Source organism: Babylonia areolata, chromosome 25 (genome assembly GCF_041734735.1).
Source record: "Babylonia areolata isolate BAREFJ2019XMU chromosome 25, ASM4173473v1, whole genome shotgun sequence".
In the NCBI taxonomy this organism is placed as follows: Eukaryota; Metazoa; Mollusca; class Gastropoda; order Neogastropoda; family Buccinidae; genus Babylonia; species Babylonia areolata.
The window spans coordinates 10,678,471-10,697,717 of NC_134900.1; the positions used below are offsets into that span (position 1 = coordinate 10,678,471).

At 44.9% G+C, this 19,247-nt stretch overlaps 1 protein-coding gene across 1 annotated transcript in view; it reads left to right on the forward strand.

Moving 5' to 3' along the window:
* The window catches only part of LOC143299628 (uncharacterized), a 199,137-nt gene extending 180,297 nt beyond the window's left edge, over nucleotides 1–18,840 (forward strand). The window contains exon 4 of the mRNA XM_076612923.1: nucleotides 17,161–18,840. Within this exon, the coding sequence (XP_076469038.1) occupies nucleotides 17,161–17,231 (71 nt within the window). The 3' untranslated portion in view covers nucleotides 17,232–18,840. The remainder of the gene's footprint in view (nucleotides 1–17,160) is intronic.
* The last annotated feature ends 407 nt before the right edge of the window (nucleotides 18,841–19,247 follow it).

Consider the following 19,247-nt stretch of genomic DNA (forward strand, 5'->3'; position numbering starts at 1 on the left):
TGTGTGTGTGTGTGTGTGTGTGTGTGTGTGTGTGTGTGTGTGTGTGTGTGTGTGTGTGTGAATGTGTGTGTGTGTGTGTGTGTGTTCGTTCTTTAGTTTAGCGTCTTTTCACTAGTAGTGATATTAGACAAATGTGTGTGTGTGTGTGTGTGTGTGTGTGTGTGTGTGTGTGTGTGTGTGTTTTAGGAAGGGGCCAGAGTGATTAAGACGTTTGTCTGTCAACACAGTGTCTGTCTGGGTCCGGGTTCCACTCGAGCTCTCGCCCTGTCTCCGAGGTTTTAAACTTGCAAAATCAAACTGAGCGTCTTTGTCATTCGGATGAGATGGTAAAAAAAAAAAACGAGGTCCCTTTAGTGCAGCACGCACTTTTGCGCACTGGAAAAGAACCCATGTCAACAAGAGTGTGTTGTCTTCTGGCAAAAATTCTGTGGAATAAAACTCATTCGTATAGTGCGCAACAAACACACATGCACGGACCCAAGACCTGAACGCGCTTCGTTTGGGGCGCCGCATGCTGTTGTCGGGCAATAGCCAGGCCGATGTGGCGTGGTGTATATTTTGTTTTTTTCCGAAACGCAGTTTATTGTAGGTCCCCACATGAACCTCTTTTCAAATAATAATCTACAGAAGTAGTGCATACAATATTTGATTATTGATTAATTTTTTTGGTCCTAATCCCGCTTTCCCAGTCCCCCCCCCCCCCCCCCCCCCCACCCCCACCCCTCTCTCGCACACACCCTTCCAATATAATGGTTTTTTCTTTCTCCAATCACTGACACTCACCCTCTCCATTTTACATTTTGTACTCTATCCTTTCCACATTCTGCTCTCTCTCTCTCTCTCTCTCTCTCTCTCTCTCTCTCTCTCTCTCTCTCTTCCTTTCTTAGCCCCCCCCCCTTTCCCCCCCTCCTCCCCTCCACCTCAACCGCCCTCCCCCCCTTTTCATTCGAATATACAGAAATGTTGATTTCTAATGAATAATGACCATCATCATCATTGTGATAGAAATGATAATAATAATAATCCTAATATCATTTATTTTCAGTCTTATATCATCATCTTAGATGAACAGACTATAAATAAATAAATAAATAAACGAATGAACGAAACGCAGTGACGCCTTCTTGAGAAACTAAAACTTTCTGGATTTTTTCCCGTTCCTTTTTCTTTTTTTTGGGGGGGAGGGGGTGGGTGGGGGCCGTGAGGGGGGTTGTTTCGTTGTTTTGTTTTCTTGGGGGGAGGGGGATGATGAGGAGAGGGCTAGAAAGCGAGAGATTAAAAAAAAAATTTCCAGTGTGTTTATTTCGTCTTAATACCCACCCCACACTTGCAGGTTTGCGTGTGTGTGGGGGGGGGGGTGGGGGGGGGGTGGACGTGGGGGTCGTTCGATTGACTTTCTCTCTCTCTCTCCCCCAGGACACGGGAGAAGGAAATCAGGTTGGAAGAGTCTTGGTACAGCGTTTTGACTGTCAAGGGGGACATAACCGAGGCGTGGAATTGGTCGCTGAGACCTCATGACAAGTCTTCTTCTTTTTCGGGGGTACGGGGGTAGAGGGAGGGGGGGGGGGAGGAGAAGGAGGGGGCCAAACTGTCGTCATGCCAGACGTAATAATTCTGTGGCCTTCTGATGTTGGCAGAGACTTGAGGTGGGGCTCCCTGTTTTGGTTGTGTGTGTTTGTTTTGGTTTGGTTTGGTTTCTATGTTTGTTTTCGGCAATCAATATTTTTCTGTCTCCTGTCCCCTTTTACTGACAAATTTTTACTCTCTTTTTTTTCTTTTTTCTTTTTTTTCTTTTTTTTCTTGTGGTTATTTTATAAGAAGAAGGAAGAGTTTAGTTTCCTTAGACTTGTTACTACATATTATCCCCAACAATTCTATGCTGTCGGGAAGAGTTTAGTTTCCTTAAACTTATAACTGCATATTATCCCCAACAATTCTGTGCTGTCGGGAAGAGTGCAGATTCCTTAAACTTATTACTACATATTATCCCCAACAATTCTATGCTGTCGGGAAGAGTGCAGTTTCCTTAAACTTATCACTACATATTATCCCCAACAATTCTATGCTGTCGGGAAGAGTGTTGTTTCCTTAAACTTATTACTACATATTATCCCCAACAATTCTATGCTGTCGGGAAGAGTTTAGTTTCCTTAAACTCGTCACTACATATTATCCCCAACAATTCTATTGCTGTCGGGAAGAGTGCAGTTTCCTTAAACTTATTACTACATATTATCCCCAATAATTGTATGATTTCGGGAATAGTTTTGTCTCCTTAAACTTATCACTACATATTATCCCCAACAATTCTATGCTGTCAGGAAGAGTTCAGTTTCCTTAAACATATTACTACATATTATCCCCAACAATTCTATGCTGTCGGGAAGAGTGCAGTTTCCTTAAACTTATTACTACATATTATCCCCAACAATTCTATGCTGTCGGGAAGAGTTTAGTTTCCTTAAACTTATCACTACATATTATCCCCAACAATTCTGTGCTGTCGGGAAGAGTGCAGTTTCCTTAAACTTATTACTACATATTAACCCCAATAATTCTATGCTGTCGGGAAGAGTGTTGTTTCCTTAAACTTATCACTACATATTATCCCCAACAATTCTATGCTGTCGGGAAGAGTTCAGTTTCCTTAAACTTATCACTACATATTATCCCCAACAATTCTGTGCTGTCGGGGGAAGAGTTCAGTTTCCTTAAACTTATCACTACATATTATCCCCAACAATTCTGTGCTGTCGGGGGAAGAGTTCAGTTTCCTTAAACTTATCACTACATATTATCCCCAACAATTCTATGCTGTCGGGAAGAGTTCAGTTTCCTTAAACTTATCACTACATATTATCCCCAACAATTCTGTGCTGTCGGGGGGGAAGAGTTCAGTTTCCTTAAATTTATCACTACATATTATCCCACCCCTACCCCCCCCCCCCCCCCCAAAAAAAAAAAAAAAAAAAAAAAATTCTATGCTGTCTTGGAAAGAGTTTAGTTTCCTGAAACTTGTAACTATATAATCATATCCCCCCCCCCCCAACCGCCCCCCCCCCCCCACCCCCTACCCCCCACCCCCCACCCCTACACCCAACGTCTCTGTGATGTTGGAACAACTCAGTTTATGTTGCGTCATAGATCTGTTGCTGCTAGCAGCCAACGTCAGCTTCGTGGCGCAAACACGTTGAAAGGAAAGAGAAAAGAGACAAAGAAAAAGTCAACCCCCCCCAAAAAAAAAAAAAAAAAAAAAACTACCTCTGTGGGGAGTCTGTCCTTTTGATGAGGGTCCTGGAGGAGTTCGGGGGTGGGAGGGGGGTGTGGGGGGAGGGAGGAGGGGCGTGAGGAGCTGGGGGGGTGTGGGGGGGGTTGGTGAGTAAGTGTCTCCTGTGAAGAAAGAAGTGTCGGTGTGACTAATGAAGCTAACGTCTTGAGAAATAAAAGGGAAGGACCACAAAAAAATAAAGAAAGAAATAAAGAAAGAAATAAGGAAAGAAATGAATACAGAAAAAAAGAAAGAGAAGAATGGTAGGTGTCTTTGTTTTTTGTTTGTTTGTTGTTGTTGTTGTTTTTTGTGTATGTGTGTGTGTGGTTTTGTTGTTGTTGTTGTTCTTTTTTTGTTTTTTGTTATTTTTGTCTGTTTTTGTTTTTTTGTGTGTCGGGTTTTTGTGTTGTTTTTTGTTGTTGTTGTTTGTTTTTTTTACTTTGGTCTTTTGTTTGTTGTTGAGGTTCTTTTTTCTTTTTCTTTTTTTTTTTTTTTTTTTTTTTTTTTTTTTTTTTGTACCTTTGGGGTTTGTTTTTTTTTTGTTTTTGTAAGCCTGTTCAATGGCGTCAGTCTTGTTAGAGTTGTTGTGTGCTAATGTTCTTTTTTTCTTCTTCTTCTTCTTTTGTTTTCTTTTTTCTTGTGGGATTGTTATATTTTTCCCCCCGTTCTCTGCATTTCTTTTGTTGGGTTTGGTTTCATTTATTTACTCGGGTGGGGTGTGGTAGGGGTTGGGGGGGGGAGGAAAGCGGGTGTGGGCGTGTATTTTCTGGATGTTTTATTTTCCCATTAGTTTTGTGTGCAGCTTTCCAATCTTTCCGGTAGTCATGTTGAACAATCGCCACATATGTGGCGTGTGTGTGTGTGTGTGTGTGTGTGTGTGTGTGTGTGTGTGTGTGTGTGTGCAGTGCGTGCATGTGTGAGTATGCACAAGTTTTTTTTTTATATTGATATGCACTTGTGTGTACCCTAATTTTTCTGTATCTGTGTTTAGGTATGATTTTCGATTTGTGTTCGTACATAGTTATGTACTGTCCCCTCCCAATATTCCTCGTGACCCCGGTACACTTGGTAATAAAGACATATTCTATTCTATTCTATTCTATTCTATTCTATTCTATACAACAAAGTTGAGATGGGAGCAGGGGTTATGCAACTGTGATGTGAAAATTGCTTTCAGTTTCACTTTCTCCAGGGGGGGCGTCACTGCGTACGGACAAAGCCATATACGCTACACCACATCTGCTAGGGGAGATGCCTGACCTAGTAGCGTAACCCAACGCGCTTAGTCAGGCATTGGGTGCATGCTCATATATTTGCATACATATTGGAGAGGGTTTCTTGGGGGGTGGGTTTTCTTCACCAGAATTTTGCCAGAGGACAAACCTTCTGTTGTTATGGGTTCGTTTTGTTCGTTTTTCTTAAATTTGATTACGTCTTGGGGCATTGTTTTACTGCAGCATTACTGTATTATGTTTTGCATTGTTTCTGTTTTTTAATGCGTGGTTCTACATCATAATCAGTTCACTGAATAATTTCTTTATAACTTGCATCATTGTGTGTCATGGGTTTGATATTCGTTTCGGAATGGAATGGAATGAGTGTGCTGCCTTATTAAAGCTTTCTGGTAACTAGAAGAAGAAAAAAAGCTCAACAACAACATGAAGAAATGGGCATGCGAGTGTGTTTCAGGGAGGGAAACCATTGTTATTGCAAAGAGTCAGTGAAGGAGAGAGAGAGAGAGAGAGAGAGAGAGAGAGACGCTGACAGACAGATGGGGAGAGACAGACAGATGGGGAGAGACAGACAGACAGAGATGAGGAGAGACAGACAGATGGGGAGAGACAGACAGACAGAGATGAGGAGAGACAGACAGACAGACAGAGATGAGGACAGACAGACAGATGGGGAGAGACAGACAGACAGAGATGAGGAGAGACAGACAGACAGATGGGGAGAGACAGACAGACAGATGGGGAGAGACAGACAGATGGGGAGAGACAGACAGACAGAGATGAGGAGAGACAGACAGATGGGGAGAGACAGACAGACAGAGATGAGGAGAGACAGACAGATGGGGAGAGACAGACAGACAGAGATGAGGAGAGAGACAGACAGAGATGAGGAGAGACAGACAGATGGGGAGAGACAGACAGACAGAGATGAGGACAGACAGACAGATGGGGAGAGACAGACAGACAGAGATGAGGAGAGACAGACAGACAGACAGATGGGGAGAGACAGACAGAGATGAGGAGAGACAGACAGACAGACAGAGATGGGGAGAGACAGACAGACAGAGATGAGGAGAGACAGACAGACAGACAGGGATGGGGAGAGACAGACAGACAGACAGTGGGGAGAGAGACAGACAGATGGGGAGAGACAGACAGACAGATGGGGAGAGAGACAGACAGATGGGGAGAGACAGACAGACAGAGAGAGATGGGGAGAGACAGACAGACAGAGATGAGGAGAGACAGACAGATGGGGAGAGACAGACAGACAGACAGATGGGGAGAGAGACAGACAGATGGGGAGAGACAGACAAAATTAATGGGGAGAGACAGACAGAGATGAGGAGAGACAGACAGACGCACAGACAAACAGATAGATGGGGAGAGAGAGGTAGAGAGATAGGGACAGAGAGAGAGAGAGGGGTGGGGGGGGGGGGGGGTAGAAAGCAAAAGGGAATGAACACTTCCTGTGATCTAATCGATCTATTATAAGATAAGGGGAGGTTGAGAAGCAAACAAGACAACAACAGGGCTTTGCCAGGCTGTTTGCAATGAAGGAACGGCCAGCTCGATATAACGAAGTGAAATTTTTTGCCTTTCTTTCCCTGAAAAAGTTGTTGCCTTGTGAAAACGAAAACAACAACAACAACAACACTGATCGGAATGAAGAAAGGAAAGTTAAGAAAGACTCATTCTTTTCTTTGGCTTGCTGGCTGGGATCAGAAGAACACACACAAAAAAAAGGAAGAGATGTTACGGAAAAAAAAAAAAAAGAAAGGAAAAAAGTCTGTTTTTGCGCGAACAATGGAGAAGGTTGTTTGCAAAGACAACTATCTCCTAGAAGTTTGGGATGGGAGGAGGCTTGAGGGGCCGGTGGGGTGGGGGGGGGGGGGGGGATCGTGGGGGGCGGTGAGAGGGGGGGGGGGGGAGAGAGGGAGATTTGCGGGCATCTCAGTTCCATGGCGTGAGCCGGTTGGGTGTCGCTTTTAATTTGATTGTGTTTTGTTTGGCTTGTGTGGTGGTGTCCGATTTTTTTTTTTTTCTCTCTCTCTCGGTTGTGTGTGTGTGTGTGTGTTTGTGTGTGTGTGTGTGTGTGTGTGTGTGTGTGTGTGTGTGTGTGTGTCGGGGCAAGGGCTTGTGTTTTGTTTCTGTTTACTGTCCTCTTTTTTTTGTCTTTTTTTTTTTTTTTGCTTGTTTGGTGCGGTTGAGGGTGTGGTAGCATAGATTCCTTCTTTCTTTGTCGTGTCGGGTAGGAGTTTGGGATGGGCTGGGCTGTTTCAAGTTCTTATTTCACTTCGGTAATACAAATTCCTCGTTCCCCCGCCCCCGCCCCCATTATCAACCAACCCCTCAGGGTGTTTTTTTTTTTTTTTTTTGGTTTTTGTTGCTATTGTTGTTGTTGTTTTTCCTTTTTATGTGTCGTCCTTCGCTTTACATTTCACACATTTGCCACGCGCACCTGTCATTCGCACGCTTGCCTGCGCGTGCGTGCGTGCTGGCACACAAACACATACGCACGCCCACACACACACACACACACACACACACACACACACACACACACACACACACACACACACACACACGCACGCACGCACACGAACACACGAACACACACACACACACACACACCCGTCTAATATCACTTCAAGTGGAAAGACGTTAAACTGAAGACAACAACAACAACAACACACACACACACACACACACGCACACACACACACACACACACACACACACACACACACACACACACACACAATTATGGATATGAGGAAGTATTTAACTCACTCAGTACGGCCAGTCCTCTCTTCTCCTCTACACAGACCCCTCGGATGTCCAGTGGGTGTCTGAATGGAATGACCCAACCTGAAGCTTCCGTTGTCAGAATTGTGGTATTCTTTGTCAACATTCACCTCTCCAGTATAAGAGCCTTCCGCTTGCAATATTTTGATGATGGTAATTGGGGTGAAACGCTGTTAACGTCGTCTCTTTCGCCGTTCGTATGGAGAGAGTTAATGCCCCCATTTTTTTTTACAGAGGAGTGGGGTGCAAGGGGAGAGTGGGAAAACTGAAAAAGCACAGCGGTAAAAATTAAAAACTCATCAAGATCAAACATAAAACAAATGAGTAAACGTTTCTTTGTTTGCGGTGTTAGGGGATCGTAGGGGCCAATCTCTTCTCTGACAATTGACGCTGATAGTGCGCAACACTTTTTTCGGGTTTTCCTTTCCAGGTTTTCCCCCCCTCACCCCCCACCCCCACGCCCCTCACAACAGAAAACTAGTTGGAAAAAAAACCCAACTAACACTGACTTCGGAGACACGTATTTATTTGGCAATGATTACTTTCCGGATAACAGAAAACCTCACTACTCAGAACATCACGTGCGCACGCACAAAAAATCTACAATTGATTGTGACAGAGAAAATGTGAAGGAACAAATAGAGGGGGGGGGGGAGAGAGTGGGTTGGGGGGTGGGGTGGGAGAGAGAGAGAAAGAAAGGGGAAAAAACCTCCGAAAACAAAAATTTGTAGAGCCGAGTAGTTTTCTCCCTTCGTTATCGCACTGTCGTGTTCCATTTTAGTATTTGTATTTGTATTTGTATTTCTTTTTACCACAACAGATTTCTCTGTGTGAAATTCGGGCTCCTCTCCCCAGGGAGAGTGCGTCGCTACACTACAGCGCCACCCAATTTTTTTTGTATTTTTTCCTGCGTGCACTTTTATTTGATTTTCCTATCCAAGTGGATTTTTCTACAGAATTTTGCCAGGAACAACCCTTTTGTTGCCGTGGGTTCTTTTACGTGCGCTAAGTGCATGCTGCACACGGGACCTCGGTTTATCGTCTCATCCGAATGACTAGCGTCCAGACCACCACTCAAGGTCTAGTGGAGGGGGAGAAAATATCGGCGGCTGAGCCCGTGATTCGAACCAGCGCGCTCAGATTCTCTCTCGCTTCCAAGGCGGACGCGTTACCTCTAGGCCATCACTCCACTTGTCAGAAATGACAGTTTTGCCTTTATAATTAGCGCCCAATCGCAGCAGTCAGTTAAGGTTCAAAATCATTTTTAACCCGAGAAACCCTGTTTGGGTACATGGAGACACAAAGGGAAAAGCAGGCCCACACATGGCTCTACACACGTGGGCAGCCTGATGTGCAAAATGATTCCCGTGTTTATGAAGCGTTTAGAGGTTGGTCTCTGAGCCAGTATAGGCGCTGTACACGTATTATCTATATCATGTTGTTGGAATCTCGCGTCGGACCGACGGATGAGAAGGCAGGCAGGCTGGCTTATCTGTCGGTGTGTGTCCTCATATGGGAGAAGAGGCCGATTCTGGATGCGCAGCACTTCCCACAGGTGTTGCAAGGGAAAACGTCTCCAGAAGTTCAGCCCTGCTTCCTTCGCTCACACTTCTCCTTAATGGCTAGCGTTTTCTGCCTGACCAGCACAGGTGACTTTTTTCTTTTTTTTTTTTAGTGAGGAGGAGTTGTGCAGTCCCTTCCATACTCTCTCGCCTACCGACGCTCACAGTCCCACAAGTGCAGATACTGCGACGTGTAGGACGGCCTCGGCAGGTGCAGGTTTTTTCTTCGGAGCTCTTTCTAAACTACCCCTCCCCTCCCCTCCCCCTTCTCTCTTTCCCCGTCCTGTCCCATGTCTTTCTAAACCACCCCTCCCCTCCCCTCCCCTTCTCTCTTTCCCCGTCCTGTCCCATGTCTTTCTAAACCACCCCTCCCCTCCCCTCCCCTCCCCCTTCTCTCTTTCCCCGTCCTGTCCCATGTCTTTCTAAACCACCCCTCCCCTCCCCTCCCCTCCCCCTTCTATCTTTCCCCGTCCTGTCCCATGTCTTTCTAAACCACCCCTCCCCTCCCCTCCCCTCCCCTCCCCCTTCTCTCTTTCCCCGTCCTGTCCCATGTCTTTCTAAACTAACCCTCCCCTCCCCTCCCCTCCCCTCCCCCTTCTCTCTTTCCCCGTCCTGTCCAATGTCTTTCTAAACTACCCCTCCCCTCCCCTCCCCCTTCTCTCTTTCCCCGTCCTGTCCCATGTCTTTCTAAACTAACCCTCCCCTCCCCTCCCCTCCCCTCCCCCTTCTCTCTTTCCCCGTCCTGTCCCATGTCTTTCTAAACTAACCCTCCCCTCCCCCTTCTCTCTTTCCCCGTCCTGTCCCATGTCTTTCTAAACTAACCCTCCCCTCCCCCTTCTCTCTTTCCCCGTCCTGTCCCATGTCTTTCTAAACTAACCCTCCCCTCCCCCTTCTCTCTTTCCCTGTCCTGTCCCATGTCTTTCTAAACTACCCCTCCCCTCCCCTCCCCCTTCTCTCTTTCCCCGTCCTGTCCCATGTCTTTCTAAACTACCCCTCCCCTCCCCTCCCCTCCCCCTTCTCTCTTTCCCCGTCCTGTCCCATGTCTTTCTAAACTACCCCTCCCCTCCCCTCCCCCTTCTCTCTTTCCCCGTCCTGTCCCATGTCTTTCTAAACCACCCCTCCCCTCCCCTCCCCTTCTCTCTTTCCCCGTCCTGTCCCATGTCTTTCTAAACTACCCCTCCCCTCTCCCCTCCCCCTTCTCTCTTTCCCCGTCCTGTCCCATGTCTTTCTAAACTACCCCTCCCCTCCCCTCCCCCCTTCTCTCTTTCCCTGTCATGTCCCATGTCTTTCTAAACTACCCCCTCCCCCCACACTTCTCTCTTTCCCCGTCCTGTCCCATGTCTTTCTAAACTACCCTTCCCCTCCCCTCCCCCCTTCTCTCTTTCCCTGTCATGTCCCATGTCTTTCTAAACTACCCCCTCCCCCCCACACTTCTCTCTTTCCCCGTCCTGTCCCATGTCTTTCTAAAATACCCCTCCCCTCCCCTTCTATCTTTCCCTGTCCTGTTCCATGTCTTTCTAAAATACCCCTCCCCTCCCCTCCCCCTTCTATCTTTCCCCGTCCTGTCCCATGTCTTTCTAAACTACCCCTCCCCTCCCCTCCCCCCTTCTCTCTTTCCCCGTCCTGTCCCATGTCTTTTTCTTTTTTTTTTTAATGTCATGGGACCACTCAGACTTTTTAAACGGAGAGTAATGAATATATATATATATATATATATATATATATATATATATATATATCACTCACTCACTCACTCACTCACTCATTCCCTCGACCGCTGGGGTCGTTGGGGGGACATGAGGAAGATGTCATAGCTCGCCACGCCGTTCTGTTGGCAGCTGTCGTGAGGAGATCTGGCATCGTCATTTTGGTCCATTCCTTGACGTTGTCGGACCAGCTCTTTCTCTGCCGCCCCCGTCTGCGCCCTCCCTCTACAGTCTCTTGCAGGATGGTTTTGGAGAGGGTGTTAAGTCGTATGACGTGACCAAACCATGCCATCTTCCGTCGTTTGACAGTCGCCAGCAGTGGTTCTTGGGGCCCAACAAGGTTGCTGACCAGGTTCCGCACATAGTCATTGGTCTTGTGCTCCTTGTAGGAGATGTGTAGTAGTCTCCTCAAGCACTTGGTTTCGAATGCTTGGATTCTTCTTTCTGTTTCTGAAATCAGACTTGATTTTTTTTTTAATGCCTATCATTGGAATTACAGTTGTTCGTACTTTATATATGTAATCTAGGATCAATCTCGGTCATGTCAACTGTATCATATCATATAAAGGGAAACTGCGATCCACACAATTACAGACACAAGGGCAAGGTTCGTTTATCGCACAAACACACGAAAGACGTACATATAGTTCAGATGATTTGTCTCTCTCTCTCTCTCTGCCATTTTATGTCATACATAATCGTCATCTAACTTGTTTGTGCTTTCTATTTTACAAAACTCGCGTGTCTTCGACCAGTAATGTTCAACAGAAAGAATGGAACTATATGAAAGAAAAAAAAAGAAAAGAAAAAGAAAACAAAATAAAAACATATTCGAAAAAAAAAACCTGATATAATTTGACATTTATCTTGGCGCGTGTAACAAGCTCATCAGCCAACAGAAAATTATTTCAAAGTGAGGTCAAGTCTTCGTGCACTTATTCTTGAGCTGGTGTGCTTTTGTTTGTTGGTTTTGTATCTGTCTGTTGTTGAGGGATGTGAGGAAGGAAAGTGGATGGGTGGGTGGGTGAGTGTAGATTAGGTCCAGATAAAAAAAAAAAAAAGGTGTATTTCATCATCACCATCATCATCATCTGCGTTCGTGGGCTGCAACTCCCACGTTCACTCGTATGCACACGAGTGGGCTTTTACGTGTATGACCGTTTTTTAACCCCGCCATGTAGGCAGCCATACTCCGTTTTCGGGGTGTGTGCATGCTGGATATGTTCTTGTTTCCATAACCCCCCGAACGCTGACAGGGATTACAGGATCTTTAACGTGCGTATTTGATCTTCTGCTTGCATATACACACGAAGGGGGTTCAGGCACTAAGCAGGTCTGCACATATGTTGACCTGGGAGATCGTAAAAATCTCCACCCTTTACCCACCAGGCGCCGTCACCGTGATTCGAACCCGGGACCCTCAGATTGACAGTCCAACGCTTTAACCACTCGGCTATTGCGCTCGTTAAGGTGTATTTATTTATGTAGATATGTGAGCAGCGTGGGCTGGTCCCTGACGGAAAGCGAGTATGATATGTTTATGCAAATATACTGGAAAGAAGGTATGTTGTGTATGTGCATGCGTGGGCATGTGAGCGTGTGTGTGCGAGCATGTGTTTATGCGAGCGTGTGTGCACGTGTATGTGTGTGTGTGTGTGTGCGTGCGTGCGTGTGTGTGTGTGTGCGTGGTAGAGGGCACTCACCGAGTGATTTGCCCCGTCTTCATGAGAGTGTAAGAGTGAGAAACAGGGGAGAGAAATGACACAGTGAGATAGGGGGTACGGAAGGAAACCAGTCAACAGGAGAATAATAATAATAATGGATACTTATATAGCACACTATCCAGAAATCTGCTCTAGGTGCTTTACAAAAACGCTTTTGTTAACATGAAACATCATATCTATGTTACATACACACACCAAAATGTGACTACACACACACACACACACACACACACACACACACACACACACACACACACACACACACACACACGCTGCATACATACATTTTAACATACATGTGTATCTAACAGCTACCCTAACACATACGCACACATAGGCAGGCACAAACGTACATAAACACACGCACACGCACACACAATACACATTCATATACATGCATGTAGTTATGTACACATACATATGTATACACACATAGTCAAGCACAGCTAACGCAAAGGAAGTGGACCTGCCACAATTGAACTTATTGCTGAGGGAAAAGGTGAGTTTTGAGACGAGATTTAAAAGATGCGAGGGAATCAGAATGACGGAGGTTATCAGGGAGCTTGTTCCGCGTCTTTGGCGATTGAAAAGATAACGATCTGTGTCCATAGAGAACACAAAACGTCGCATTAAAACTGTTCAATATAGACTCAAATCACAAACAGTAAGGGTCAAGGGGTCGGCAGGTAGGCCAGACAGATAACTGATAATTATAGCAGATCAAATTAATACACATATTATTCGGTTATAATTCTCTTTTACCTGTGAAAGAAAATGTGATGATTCGTGGACATAACACTTCTTCAAATTAAACAACGATCCTGCCATGTGTGTGCGTATGTGCGTACGTACGTGCGCATATGTGTCGGTTTCAGTGTGTGTGTGTGTGTGTGTGTGTGTGTGTGTGTGTGTGTGTGTGTGTGTGTCTGTTCTGCCAGTGTTCAGCCAGTGTTCATGATCGTAGTTCTGCACACACACACACACACACACACACACACACACACACACACACACACACACACACACACACAAGTCAAACATCCATCTCACTCGCTCTCCTCTCTCTCTCTCTCTCTCTCTCTCTCTCCCCCTCCCCCTCTCCAAAGGCAAGACCCATCAAGACAACTGCACAAAAATAGCAAGTTGGGGGAGGTGGGAGTGTGGGAAAGGACAGTATTTGGTGATTGTAGGTTTTTTTGTCTATTGGTGACTGTTGAAGAGCACGTTGTTGACTGAGTATTTTCAGTGTAAGCAGATTTTTTTTTTTTTTTTGTACTTGGTCAATTTCCAAAGTATATGGAGTTTACCGTAGTATTTGGTGATTGTAGGTTTTGTCTATTGGTGACTGTTGAAGAGCACGTTGTTGACTGAGTACTTTGAGTGTAAGCAGATTTTTTTTTTTGTATTTGGTCAATTTCCAAAGTATATGGAGTTTACCGTGTAGTTTGGGATATATCCTTAACTATAAGCAAACTTCGCTCATGCAACCCGGCTAAGGGGAACGTATAGTGATTCTAGTCTGTCCTGTCTACTGGGGGGGCGCGGGGGGGGGGGGGTGATGGGGGGAGCGGAGGGGGGGGGCAGTGTGTGTGTGTGGGGGGGGTAGAACCGAAAGTTTTGTTTAGTATTTGTACACCTGATGTGCTGGTATTTTATTTGTGGGGGTAGGACTGATTTTTTTTGTTTTGTTTTGCTTTTTGTTTGTTTTGTTTTTTGGGTTTTATTGTATACCTGATGTGCTGGCATTTTTTACATGTAGGGGTAGGAACGGGAAAATGTTAGGTTTTGGAAATTGTGTTTTAAAAAGAAAAAAAAATTTTTTTTTAATAAAAAAAAAATACTGGGGGCCGAACTCTTTTCGTGGGGTGGCACGAACAAATGTTCAGTTTGGAGAAAAGGCTGGTGCCGCCCTTTTTCAAAATTGTTTGCTGCTGTGCACTCCATATACACATGTGCTTTTGTTTTCGTTGTTTGCTTGCTCAATACATATATACTACTTCAATATTTGTTTTCCGTTTACTGTTTTTTTTTGTGTTTTTTTTAAATTCTTTGGGGTTATCATTCCGATTTCATCAATACAGTAATAAAATTATCTTCCACAAGCCCAAGATGACTTTGACTTTCTTGAATGAACTTCCCCCAAGAGTGATACGCATTCACATGCCCAGAAACACAACCACCAAATTACAAACTTCTTTTTTTTTTTATTAAATTTTTCTTTAATAAAAACATTAAGTGTGATCACAACGGAACAGGAGACCCGAGGCACGAGTTTGATCCCCACTAGCAACCCTCAACATGTGCGCAGTTCCGTCGGACCTGGAAAATAAGATGGGCAGACATCAGGAAAAAAAAGCTTACAAAGGTTGTGACCGTACGATTTTCAAATCAAACTGAGGGTCTTGTCAGTCGGGACGAGACGACAAACCCGAGGTCCCATGTGCAGCAAGCACTTGGCGCATGTAAAAGAACCCACGGCAATAAAAGGTTGTTCCTGGCAAAATTCTGTAGAAAAATCCACTTCGAGGTCCCATGTGCAGCACGCACTTGGCGCACAAAAAAAAGTTATTTCATTAGAAATTGAATATTTGTATTTCTTTTCATCACAACAGATTTCTCTGTGTGAAATTCGGGCTACTCTCTCTCTCCCCAGGGAGAGCGCGTCGCTACACTTACAGCGCCACCCACCCTATTGAAGTGGAGGATTTGTCAACAGAAATTTGCCAGGAACAACCCTTTTGTTGCCGTGGGTTCTTTTACGTGCGCTAAGTGCATGCTAGCACACGGGACCTCGGTTTATCCGAATGACTAGCGTCCAGACCACCACTCAAGGTCTAGTGGAGGGGTACAAAAGGGGTTCGGGTCTGTGAGCCGTAATTCGAACCAGCGCGCTCAGATTCTCTCGCTTCCTAGACGGACGCGTTACCTGTAGGCAATTATTCCACATATGTATACACGTATACACATGGACAAATAACCGAATCGAATTTGGCATATCCATAAACACGAAGGTTTAAAATACATACAGTTCCTATTTTCTTAAGGTCAGTGATTCGCAGTTCTTAAATGTGCAAACATTGTATAACCATACATTTTTTGGTTAACAGATTTGTGGACTAACATTGTGGCAGTCAAAACAAGGTCCACGTTGAAAGTGCAGTCAGCGCATTGTGAGTCCTTAGCCCTTTCACCGCCAGTCAGTTTAGAGTGCAAAATTCACTTGTGCTATGAACACAGAAAATATGGTGTCTAATTATAGCTAGGGATTCCCCCCCTGCGATGTGTAGAAAAATATGACCTATCCTGCCACCGAACATAAAGAGCAGTAGGTTCATGGATAACAGACCCATGATCTGGTCACCCTTCAGTGACATGGGTCCTCTACCTAGCTGCTGCATAAATGCGAGTTTGGCGGTGAAAGGGTTAAAGACTTAACTCTCTCCATACGAACGGCGAAAGAGACGACGTTAACAGCGTTTCACCCCAATTACCATCATCAAAATATTGCAAGCGGAAGGCTCTTATACTGAAGACGTGAATGTTGACAAAGAATACCACAATTCTGACGACGGAAGCTAAAGGTTGGGTCATTCAGACACCCACTGGACATCCGAGGGGTCTGTGTAGAGGAGAAGAGAGGGCTGGCCGTACTGAGTGAGTTAAGAGGAGAATGGGATGTGGGACGGACTGGGGACTGTCATTGTACATGATGGGGAGGATCTCCATTCCCCTTCTCTGACAGGAGGGATATGGCCCCTCCCTTTTAGTCTTGTGGCTGCCTTCACCTCTACACTCCATCTCGCTCACTACGATCAGCTTCAAATCCACTCTATTTACGCATACCCAGATTCAAACTCTCGACTGTTGGCCGCCGTTTTTTTCTCTGTCTCTGGACCTTGCAATTGGAATGAACTTCCTCTTTCGCTTCGTCAAGTCTCCACACTCAGCTCTTTCAAGTCTGGCCTTAAAACCCACACCTCTTCCCAAAATAGCCTCCCTTCCCTGCCTCTTCCTTGTCTTCAGTTTCTCCAGTTTTTTAGAGTTATGCGTGCGTGAGAATGACTGGTGCGAAAGCGCTTTGATTTGTCTATGCACAAGATTCAGCGCTATTTGTATTTGTATTTGTATTTCTTTTTATCACATCAGATTTCTCTGTGTGAAATTCGGGCTGCTCTCCCCAGTGAGAGCGCGTCGCTACACTACAGCGCCACCCATTTTTTGGTATTTTTTCCTGCGTGTAGTTTTATTTGTTTTTCTTATCGAAGTGGATTTTTCTTCACTGAGAATTTTGCCAGGAACAACCCTTTTGTTGCCGTGGGTTCTTTTACGTGCGCTAAATGCATGCTGCACACGGGACCTCGATTTATCGTCTCATCCGAATGACTAGGGTCCAGACCACCACTCAAGGTCTAGTGGAGGGGGGAGAAAATATCGGCGGCTGAACCGTGATTCGAGCCAGCGCACTCAGGTTCTCTCGTTTCCAAGGCGGACGCGTTACCTCTAGGCCATCACTCCACTATATAAATGCCATTATTATTATTATTAGGACAGGAGAGGACATGGGACAGACAGCACGGAGAGATGGGATGAAAGGGAAAGGGGTTAACGTGCCCTCTTTCCATTTCCCCATTGTTATCAGGAGTGAAAACGGGACGAGATTCGAGTGCGGGGGACAGAAGTTGGTGAGGGGGAGGGGAGAGTAGTGTTTTCCCTTCTACCATTTTCTCTGGTAGACAGAGAGGGGAAGGAACAGAAATTTATGTTGTTGCTGCTGCTATTGTTGTTGTTTTGTTTGTTTTTTTGCTTGTTTATTTAAAACATTAACACGGACTTGTTTTTTTCTGTTCCATTTGTTCGCAGCCGCCATGACGTTCGGAGAGAAATGGCACGACGGTCCGGCGGAAACCCTTGGCCTCACAGGAAGGCGTTGAACGCGCATGCGCTGTGTGTGGGGGGGGGCCGAGCTAACATGGCTGTCTTCACGCACAGTGCAACTTCTTCAAGCTGGAGGTGTCGTGATAAACGATCTCGAGAAACAAGCGACAAGCTGTTTGTGTCAAAAGAAGATGTTGATCTTAATTAAAAACTGAGCAGCGGAATGTTCCTATCCTCGCCTTTTTCGAATTAGTCGTGGACGTCATTATCGATCGATGGACCTGTGTCCCTCCATTTCTCTGTCGTTTTTTTTTTTTTTAACTAAGAAATCTCTGTCGTCGTTTTTTAGCTAAGAATCTGCTCTTCTCTTCACCTTTTCTTAGCGACAAAATTCATGGTTTCCATCGCTTATGATATCTACCTCTCGCTCATGTCAGTAACAGCATATTACATCCTAAGCACACCCGCAAATATAAAAGCAACTGAATCAACATGTCATACTTAATCTTCTATCCGTCTCTTTTTAAACGAAGAATGTTGTTGGATTATTTTTTTCACTCTACTTTTCTTTTTAGTAATTTATTTCCCACAAACCCATTATATACTCTTTTTTTTTTAACTCTCGGTCGACAGAACACGAGATTTCCAGCATTCAGTATCTCACGCCCTTTTCACTAACACAGCATTGGGGTGTTAGCTGTTCAGTATCTATTGGTGTGAACTATCTGTACCGATCTAGCTGTCTATATCTATCAATACACCTGTCCATTTTATTCAGCGTTCTATTTTATGATTCCTTTAGGTGAAACGTCTGGCAGGTGATTCCATATGCGCTAATCAGCACATTCAGCCAGACCGTGGAAGCAGTTTCAGTTTCAGTTTCAGCAGCTCAAGGAGGCGTCACTGCGTTCGGGTAAATCCATATACGCTACACCACTAGTGCCAAGCAGATGCTTGACCAGCAGCGTAACCCAACGCGCTTAGTCAGGCCTTGAAAAAAAATATATATATAACTAAATAAAATAATATCTACCAACGCACATACCCCAAGCGTTATTACTGTGGAACGTACGATCTTGGTTGAAGCAACAAGAGATGGTCTTTCAGCCAGCCATACTGTGCGAGCTCCGTTTTTCTTCTTTTTTTTCCCCCCAATACATTTTTATAGTGTTTTTGATGTTATCTCAATTCTTTAAATCTTTGTTGTTGTTGTTGTTGAAAAGTTATTGATGCTCTCAGTGTCGACCAATTGAGAAAGGAACCCCCTTCTACAAACTTCAGGGAAAGGGAAGGGATAATTCTATCAGTGTCCCCCCCCTTTCACAATCTTCACGGGGCGGAAAAAAAAGAATTCCGCAGATGACAGTTCCGAATTGTAACGTAACCTTATGTTCCACTTCGATAGGAAAAACAAATAAAACTGCATGCAGGAAAAAATACAAAAAAAAACCAAAAAAAAATGGGTGGCGCTGTAATGTAGCGACGCGCTCTCCCTGGGGAGAGCAGCCCGAATTTCACACAGAGAAATCTGTTGTGATAAAAAGAAATATAAATACAAAAAGACAAATAAATAAGCTTAAATACTTTGTTCTTCGTTTAAATGTTTTTTTTTCTTCTCATTCCTTTCGCTGCTCAAACACGAGAGCTGTAACCATAAGATTTCCGGACTCCTTAAAAATAATAAAACAATAAAAATGAAAATCAGCCCTACCCCCACAAATAAAATACCAGCACATCAGGTGTACGAATACTAAACAAAACTTTCGGTCCTACCCCCCCCCCCCCCCACCCCACCCCCCCCACCCCCCCACAGTAGACAGGACAGACTAGAATCACATACGTTCCCCTTGGCCGGGCTGCATGAGCGAAGCTTGCTTATAGTTAAGGATATATCCCAAACTACACGGTAAACTCCATATACTTTGGAAATTGACCAAGTACAAAAAGTGGAATGACTTACGCTACGCTAGCCTGTACTAGAGGATAAGATTTAACACAACGAGGTATGGTAAGAAAGTACCTTCTTCTCTCTTCTGTTTTTGGATCTCCCAATCGAATCAACTGGTTCACAG